The sequence below is a fragment of the Stegodyphus dumicola genome, chromosome 2 (genome assembly GCF_044657685.1).
Source record: "Stegodyphus dumicola isolate Sdum_Otavi_A_Nest chromosome 2, ASM4465768v1".
In the NCBI taxonomy this organism is placed as follows: domain Eukaryota; kingdom Metazoa; phylum Arthropoda; class Arachnida; order Araneae; family Eresidae; genus Stegodyphus; species Stegodyphus dumicola.
Genome location: NC_140769.1, coordinates 137,313,779 through 137,323,927, shown reverse-complemented (window position 1 = coordinate 137,323,927; position 10,149 = coordinate 137,313,779). Strand labels below are relative to the sequence as shown.

General features: G+C 32.9%; 1 protein-coding gene across 1 annotated transcript in view; it reads right to left on the bottom strand.

The window, feature by feature from the left end:
- Positions 1 to 886: 886 nt before the first annotated feature.
- The window catches only part of LOC118194015 (protein turtle homolog B-like), a 356,504-nt gene continuing 347,241 nt past the window's right edge, over positions 887 to 10,149 (bottom strand). Inside the window, exon 13 of the mRNA XM_085810225.1 lies at positions 887 to 1,536. Within this exon, the coding sequence (XP_085666351.1) occupies positions 1,402 to 1,536 (135 nt within the window). The 3' untranslated portion in view covers positions 887 to 1,401. The remainder of the gene's footprint in view (positions 1,537 to 10,149) is intronic.

Genomic DNA, 10,149 nt, shown 5'->3' with positions numbered 1-10,149 from the left:
CTTCAAGAATATGGCTGGATATTCTAGCTCAGAGATTCTCAAACCGTTTTGCTCCATGCACCCCTTTCACCGCTGCTAGACAAGCATTTCTCCCCGCCCATTCCAAAGTTTGAAAAATACGTAACCATTTAACTAAATTTAGTATATGTTGTAATATGTTTTATAGATTAAACAGAAAAAGTATAAAAATGTTATTAAATATCAAAACTTGAATAAAAAATATTTTGCTATATTCATAAAAAAAAAAAATTACTTAAGTAAATAAAAGGCAAAATAAAAGGCTGACCTCATCCCCCACCCCACTTGAAAGTATAAAATCCCCCTCTACCGGGAATTTCCCTCTGCTTGAGGACCCCCTTCCCTGTCTATAACGAATAATGATCCGGCAGATATATATTACACATGTCAGAGAACTCGAAACAGTTTTGATTTAATATAGAACACAGTACTCCAAAATATAAGAAAAAGTAAAATGTATCCAAAAATTTGAATTCGTAATGATAATTTTATGCAGATCTTACATTTTGCGATGCTTCACATACGAAGAAATCCGCTTTTGGTATACAAAAAAAAATATTTAAAATATCTTATAAAATATTTAAAATACCTTATAAAATATTTAAAATACCTTATTAATTGTATGCTGTAGCGTCATTAGATTATTTCGAAGCAGGAGACGAGAAAAAAGTGTTATGCCCTCGCCGGGATTCGAATTCATGCTTCGAGTATGCTTCCAAGGCATGCGGAAAGATGGGAGAAAATACCTTATAATGTGACATTAGTATAGAAGAAAGAGCATTTAGTTACAGAACAAAATAAAGATTTTTATTATGTACAAGTATGAATGTTTGCGTTTTTTAAGGAATAATTCACAAAAACACCAAGGTGGTTTCCCTGAGAAACTTTATTAAAAACATCTTTCTTCATTGTGGACAATAGAACGCATATAAAAATAAGTTTCGGGACTAGGGAACACATCCCATCCTTCGCGCGGCAGTATTATTCTTTTATACACGGAAGTGCAGTGTGACCAGTCAATTATAACAGCCAGTACGCATACACGAGACGCTATTTACATGGATTCCAACAGTTAATCAGTCTTCTGCGGTAATTTGATTTGACACAAACCACGAAAAGTTTCTTGCGAGTCAGCACAAGACGTTCAGCATATTCACTTTTATATTTTATGGATAAGAACAGAGCCGATGGGTTTTTGGAGTTTCTAAATGTTATTGTTCTAAATGTCTGAAAGACGCTGCAGAACCGACCATACAGATGGTGCCTTGTACCTCTTTTTGGTACATCTTCGGGAGGTCACAGGAATAGCCGTCGGAGGCTTCCGTGGAAACGAAGATGGCGCACATTCGCAAACGTGTAAATGATTGATGAATAATTTGTAGTCTAAACGTCCGTTTGTATGTTCTTGACGTACGGTCTGTGGAGGGTCACGCCTTCTTCAATTGGTAAAACCTTGACGCGCTTCTGGGGAGTGATATGAGAATAATCCCTCAGCGCTGATTCTTGTTCAAGATCCATCTGGAAAATAAAACGTAGCATTTACTATAAAATAAAAACAAGCAGAAATAAAATGGAAAAATACTTCTTCAATCTGAAAATTCCATATAACAATGTAATGCTTATCACTAAGAATGTATCATTATTACTTCCTTGTAAGAAGTAAAGGAAGTATTGTAGTAACAAGAAATTACGGGTATCATAATTCAACGAAAATATTCATTCTTACAAATATCGAATGCAATTTAGCGAAGGTTTTGCGTCACATCTGTACATGAGGACAAAATAAAGGATTCTTTTTTCCAAACGAATTATAAAACTGATTTAAAGTGGATTCAAAACATATTTTTAGTGGCCTCTGTACGTGCGTACATACGCATGTATGTATGCATCTCGCACAACCCAAGAACAAGTAGGAGTAGAACTATGAAAGTTTGTATATAGGACTGCTATAACATGTAGTTGTACACCTCCCTTTTTGATTGCAATCGACAACACCAAAATGTAGTACATATATATATATGTAATATATTCAGGAGCAGGAATTTTGTTGCCGTAGAAATGTTGATCCATAATGACTAGGAAATTGGAGGCGAAGGCAGATTAAATCTTCAGTTTTATTTTCAGCAACATGGTACCGCTACACACAAGTCGGCACATTAAATGTGACTGTTCCAAAAGGCTTACATTTCTGATAAGACAGACTGCAGTCCACCTAAGGCAAAGCGTAGAAAACATGTGCGTCATGTAATGAATCAGGATGAAATCTTAAGTAAAACTGAGTTAGTTTTGCTTTTCAAAGCATTTTGATCGGATAGCTAATATTGCGCTGTAAAATTATTATTGGCTGCTTGAGGTTTAGTTCAATTTACATCACGTAAGAGCCATATGACATAGATTTTTCTCGAAATGACGCAGTGCAAATAGATGTTGCTATTTTTAGAAAGGAAATTAATTTACGCTGCTAATTTAATCTTTTACATATTCTTTATTTTTTTTACATGTATATGTATTAAATGATCTAAAATTCATTGAGTTCGAAAGCAAGTTTTTATAATACTTGCGCAATAGATGCAAAGTAAGATAATAATAATTTATTTACTAAAGAAATATTGATTATATTATCTCCTAATATAAATTTAGTAGAATGTATCAAAAAGAGAGAACCCATATGTAGGATGTTTAATTCAGAAAATTGTCTTTTAAATGAACTTGAATGTAAATCATGAAAAAAAACTTTTTAAGGGGACTTGAATTTATATCATGAAAAACAAAATTTCAAACTTTGAAAAAGAAAGTAAAAAACAAGTTATTATCGCTATTGAGCGGAAATGAGTTGACTTTTCAAGGGGAACAAACCAACTCCCGTTCAATGAACAATAATTAATAAATGCGAAGGTGTTTCGTCATTTACTCAAGTAACAAAGATGATGCCAAACTGGGAAATAAAGTTAGGCCATATATATATATGTGTGTGTGTGTGTATATATATATATAAAATTCCCTCTCTCTCTCTCTGTACATATATATATATATAGCCACTCTGTTACTCCGCTCAGTAAGCTCAGTTTTTTTATAATTACATACTGGTAAATTGCGCATTTTTTTAAATTTTAGAATGATTGAATTATGTTGTACTTATCTTCCGATTAAGGCTTTTATGCCTCTAGTCAATCTGCATGCAATAATTGTAGAATTATCAATAATTTAAAAGTTTTTAGGTGAATTGAGATTCATTTTTCTTACCAAAGCAGCCATATTTGTTTACATTTGAAACTTAACATAATAGTTAATTAAGTCTTTCTGCACCTTCAGTGTCTTTTTGTCGAGTGGGACCAAAAGGTATGTGCACCGAAAAATTGCCTTCCTGCCCGCTGGCCGAGTTGCTTGTTTTTGCGTAGAAACTGCAATTTTAATTCCAACAATTGTTTTTTTTTTTAATTGTTTCAACTGTATTTTATATACTATGTTTTTCTGTATCTTCCAAATTGTAATGAAGATATTTTGAGTATTTGTATACTTTTGCCCTAAAAGTAAAGACTTAAATTATTACAACATGCGTCTATTGCTTTCAAATCTCTCAATCAATAACAAACTGACTAAATATTGGAAGATAAAAACGCATGCTTTTCCCAAAGGCAGCACTCTGAGAACCAGCTCTGGGCAATAGTGCATGGAACATAAATTTAAAGTCTTACGTTGTGAGCCCTGGCAAGAATTCCCAACGCACGTGAAGAATAAATGGTGTTTGTTTCTAATTTTTTTCCATTTATTACTCACCATTAATGACGCGTGATCATGTCTATGGATTTTATTTGACCAAGGTATGCTTTTTTGCATGTCAAATGAAAACAAAATTAATACAGTTAAGTAAAATTAAATTAGTATAATTACTTAGTATAAGATTACTAAACAATAACACGCAGCATGTATACAAAGTTTTATTACTGAACAATGTAATATAGAAACTATATAGAAGAAATTTTCTTTTTAAAGAAAAAAATTCTTTAAAAAGAATTTGAAAGCTTTCAGATTTTATTACGTCTAAAGGGGCGTTGTTTTAACGTTTTGTGCGTTACCTTTGTTTATTATATATCATGTTCTTCTCACTTAAACCATAAAACTCAATTCAACAGCAATATCGCGAAATATTTAAAAAGAGCATATCTTTAGAATTTCCGATACACAATCTAGTGCGACGGAGATTTTTTTTTTTTTTCCATACAGTGTTGCCGTTGTCCGCTTTGAAATCGTTGAGTTTATTGATCAAAAATTCATTAACGTTTTACAAGATATGAAATATATAATACAAAATATTCGAAATTCAGGCATCCAGAGGCCCATGTTCGGGTGGAGGATTATGTTATTCAAAATTATACCTCTAGGAACCATATTTTTTTCACAATGGGAGAAACATACAGACATTCATGCAGATACTTCATTATTTAATTTCTTTAAATATAATGCAGGGCGATAATAATCGTTGGCAACAATATGAAAAGTGAAAGGACATTTATAGTGAAACAAAGCAAAATATCGTTTCGCAAGAAATAGCCCTCCGGGCTACCCCCCCCTTAGTGTTCAAAAAATGTTTCGTTGTTGTTTGATTTTCCAAGTATTCTTTTTTATTGTTGTGTTTGTCACAGCATTTCTAAATTTTTCTATATGCTGTCGCTGAAGTCAGCTGTTTTTAATTATTTTGAGGTTAAAAATCAGTTTGTCTGTACATATGTCCGAAAAGGTACACTACGAACCGGTAATATTGCTCATAATTTAGTAACATTATTTCAACATTTGCTGTTCTCGTGAACGTATATATTTAGCTTTCGTAACAAATCTAATTATAGTAGTCAGTAGGTCTAATCTTATTCGAGACGTCAAATTTAATATGAAGAAAAGAATGAGAGCTTAATGTATTGTGAAAAGAATTGTTTCCTGAAGATACTAAAGTATCCTCATAGGTTCGTGAATGTCAAGGCAAGGCATCATCTGTGCGTTTGCTAAATCGGACGCTGAAGTTGAAAATACTGCAGAATCTCCGTTAGCAGATATTCACAAAATCGAGATCTGTTTAAGAAGTGTCTACTATTATAATGTTTACGAATTTTTATTTTGGCAACTAATTCTTACCGTCAAGTTTGGCGAAAAATCGCCAAAAATCGCCAGACTTGAAGAATATTTGGCGACATTTTGGTCCAGTCTCTGTATAACGGTAACGGTTATTGTAATGATCATCTATGTAGCTGTAACTATATCTGACCCTCACGTGCCTTCCAGTAATTTCGAAAAATCGAAAGCACTAGAAATCTCTTGGCGGTCGGGCGAAAACTTTATGAGCCTGAGCGGAGCATCACTTTCTCAGCGTATTTCAGAATATTGAGATATCTCCGCGTTAGCTTTATTCGATGTGCTTTGAATTGAGTTGTGTTTAACGTTCTTTGTAGTTTGAAATATAACTACCGATTGTCCTCTCATACTGTGAAGAACTGTGCGAGTATTTTTGTGGAAAGTTCCATAACTGCGAATTGTTTCTTTGGATAAAATAAATTTTGTAGCTATCATCAATTCTGTGTGCATTCAATCTATTACGAAGACGTACGCACGTAACAGTACTAACAAAAAGTAATATAATAAAAAATACTTAATAATGTGGCATTAATACAGCATTTAATTGCATAGCTTACAGTATTTAATTGCGAACTACTTTCAAAATACAGTTTCTGCTTAAAGAAAAAAAAGAGAGATTTTTATACTATACGAAGATTGAAGAAAATTGCAGCTCAGTAACAAATGAGAGAAAAAATCATCAACAATCTCGTTGCGACGTGGAAGTGAAATTTAAAATGAATACGTCCCATAATCGTTTAAAATATTCATACAAAGAGAAGCAAACGGTTATAATGAAATTATTGTTTACAGAAACAACAGGGGATAAATTTAAAGAAGATACAGTTCACAATATGTAGACATTTCTTGAAAGGACAGAATTAAACTCAGTTTAAAAAATACATATTATTTTCAGACTTAAGCTTAATAATTTACAGAAAATGCGATTTTGTTTTGTTAAGGGATAAATTTATTGAAGGCATAATTTAATAACTACAGATGCTTTCGCAGCAATTAAATTTAACAAAGGTTATGGTTTACAAAACTTATTTTTTCCTCAGATTTAAAGTTAATCAAACTCCTGGTGCAAAATGAATTATTTATAACTTCAAAATTACACCTAAAGAATTTCTGTAATTAGCCTAAATGAAAAAATTCCGCAGCCATTTCGGACAGAAAGTGATCGCAAAGCAAATTTTTACTGATCATACTTCTCTAAGTTTAAATTTGCTAAAAATTTTTGAAAAAAATAGAATATTTATGAATTTTTCTCACTCGAGTCAGCACTCAGTTCTTCTGACTACTTATTTGGACGTTATTTTGTGATAATATTCGCATATTCGAAAGCAAGGTAAAGTACCTCTTTCTTGGAAAAATTATGCAACATAGTTTTTCAGTCTTTGATAAGTAAAGATTTACTATTTTAAAAGTCAAACAGCAAAAACAAGTGTTATATTTGTAAATTTTTCAGGACTAGTTATAAGGTATTTCTCCCCACTTCTTAGCGTGCCTTCGTGGTGTAGTGGTCCCGACGCTGGGCGCGTATTCATAGGTCTGTGGTTCGATTCCCGGAGAGGGCGTTGCCCATTTTTCTTCTTTCCTGCTTCCAAATTACATAACGATTATACAAGTGGTGCCCGGACTAAAAGGGTGGTGAATGATGATTCTCTACACCCAGGATTTGGCGATTGGGTCCCCTAAAACCTCAGTCGTCCTTTAAAAGGGGGAGTATATAAGATATTTCTCCAACCTTCTTAGCATGCCTTCCTGGTGTGGTGGTCTGCACACTGGGCGCGGTTCGATTCTCGGCGAAAGCGTTGCTCACTTTCACTTCCCATGCTTTCAAAAAATATTTAATGTTTCTACAGTGGCTCCCAAACTTAAAAGGGAGGTGAATGATGATTCTCTACACCAAGGATTTGGCGATTGGCTTCCCTAAAGGCGCAGTCGATCTTTAAAAGGGGAAATATATAAGGTATTTCTCCCGCCTTCTTAGCATGCCTTCGTGGTGTAGTGGTCTGCAGGTTGGGCGCATATTCCAGAAATCCGTGGTTCGATTCCAGGCGAAGGCTTTGCTCATTTTTTGCTTCCAAAAATACCTAATGTCTCTACATAGTTTTGATGGTTCGGTAGTTAAAACATCGAAGCTAGCCCTGGATAATTTGCAAATATAACGTTGGCTTTTGTTGTTTGACTTCTAAAATAAAGTAAAGAGCCGTTAATACTCGTATTTTTTACAACAAAGATAAAAAAAATGCAAACGAAATATTGTGATAACATGTGGCTTACTTAGAGTTCTTCTCGTGATGAACGGATTAAATGTGACCGTTGTCTTTTTTCTGTTTCCATTTGGAGGATTCGCTATTTAGATTCTTAACGGTCTATTTAAACTATTATGAGAAAATGACAGCCCATTTGAGCCATGAACTTGAATATGAAACAATGTTTTCTTATCCGTACAAGTGGCCATACTTCGGACTGTTATCATTTGGCGACGATTCGCTACAATCCTAACAAAATAATTATATAATAAGTAGTGTATAATAATATGATATTAATAACTTAGAAACTTATGTTTTTTTCAGCTGTTTTGCAATAAATTATTCTCTTATACTACATAATTGGGAAGTACTTTCAAAATATAGTTTGTGCTAAACTGAAAGAAAAAAACCTTATGTGGACACCACATGTCTTCCTTGTATCAAATATTAAATTATATGCATTTTTTGCCGCATTTCATTGAAATACATTTCCCCGAAATTCATTAGATAGATTTCGCATTCAATTAATTCAGTTCTCTCTTCGTGATAACGCAGAAATGCATAAAACCACAGAATATCTTCATTAAAAATTGAAAAATATAGAAAACAATAAAACACCAAATAGAGTTAAAACAGTCAGGGAACAATTTTTACAATTAAAATTATAGTTTCTACGCAAAAGCGAGCAATTTGGCCAGCTAGCAACAAGGCAGACTTTTCGGTGCACGAAACTGAAAGTTTAATTTTGGTCCCATTCGTCAAAAAGACGCTATAAGTGCAGAAACTGAAAGTGAATTCTCCATTCTGCTAAGTTTCAAATGTAAACAAATATGGCTGCTATAGTAAACATAAATTAGATTTAGCCGCACTTAAACAACTATTAAATTGTAATTAATTCTGCGTCTTTTGCATGCAGATTAACTAAAGGCATAAAAACCTTAACCGGAGGATAAGAATAGCATAATTCAGACATTTTAAAGGAAAGAATGCATAATTTACCAACATATAAGAGAAAAAAACCTGCGCTAACAAACCCGAGTAACAGAGTGAGTATATATATATATATAATTAAAGAAAAGAGAAGAAACTAAAAAAAAATTTTGTACATTGGCATTTGTAATTTGTTTGTACATTGGCATTAACAGTCCATTATGTATAGTAATTATTACACCTTAATGTGTTTCTTCAAGTGGACGCATCGGGAAATTTGAACAGAGAATTGAGACTAAAGTTCATGGCTAAGTTTTTTTCAATTAATTTTTAAAAAAAAGAGTTTCGTATACACTTTCATTTGACGCGATATGGAGTTAGCTGGATTCGAAAATCATTAAACAAATCTCCCCGGAAGAGCCTTAATGAGATTCGAATTGGGCTAATCTACCATTTACTGCTTCTTTGTTTTTGTATTTTTGCTTAAGACTTTTGTCACAGTTTAATTCTAATGTTAAAATATGCCTTACTTGATCAGCATATTGCTTTCAATTAGTAAATGTTCAAGTGTTTATATTGTTAGTTTAATCTTTTATATTTACACATTTCATTGCACTTTATTTTACTTGTATTAATATTGTCAACGGAACCACAGTATCTAAGCAACGTTTTGGCATACGAACTAGGAATTTTCTTTTAAATATATATATATATACCACGATTACTCGGGCATATAAATATATATATATTTATTTATATATTCTTTTGGTGTTGCCGATTGCAATCAAAACGGAAGGGGCACAACTGCATGTTTTAGCCGTCCTATAAGGAAAATTTCAACCTTCTGAGGATACTCGTTTTAGAGTTATGCGAGATATATACATACAAACCTACATACAAGCGCCAAGAAAAACATCTCTTCTAAATCCCTTTTATATCAGTTTTATAATACGTTTGGGAAAAAATAGTCCTTTATTCTCTCCTTACGTACAGGTGTCAAGCAAAAACATCGTTAAATCGTATTCGATAGTGGTCGAAATGGATATTTTCTTTGAATTATGACATTCGAATCTTTTCGGGATTGCAACATGTACTTTACTTCGAACATGAAACTAAAAAGTAATTATTGGTAATTTATTAATAATCCGCAAAAATTAAATAATAAATTTCGCGATTAAATTATACCCCTATAAGTCCCCGTGGTTAAGGCATGCTAGCCGTTTGGCGGCGGTTTACAGCTTACGTTGGCGATTTGTCGATTATCTTCAATATTTTTGAATCGTAACCTAAAAAGGCTTTGAGCGCTTTTTCTCGTAAAATTAAACGTTGAAATTTTGCACATAGGACGGCTATAACATGTAGTTGTGGACCTCCCGTTTAGATTAATTTCATTGACGTCCTGTAGAAGTACTCATTAAAAATATTGATAGAGCTACACTTTCAATGGTATCCAGATTCCCAATATCATCCCATGCTGGCTTCTAGCGCTACAGCCTTAATTTTCTGGACAGAATTCAGCACACCATATTTAATATTTAGCTGCGTTTAGCTCTTGAAATAATACTCTCTTGTCTGTACTTGCTTTCATTAAAATATTCTGAGAAAATGTTAAAAGATTTGAAGCAACCCTGAATTTTTTTTTATCAAATGATATTCAGAAAATGAACTTCAGGATCTAAGAGAAATCAAAAACATGCACTGCATTCAGTAAGCTTTATTAGGATTTCTTAAATAAATATACGCGCACTTTTAAAAACTGCAGTCTTAAGTTTGTTTTTCATTAACACGGAATTCAAAATTTGCTTTAATAAAAAGTTTCTAATTATATGTAAAAGGT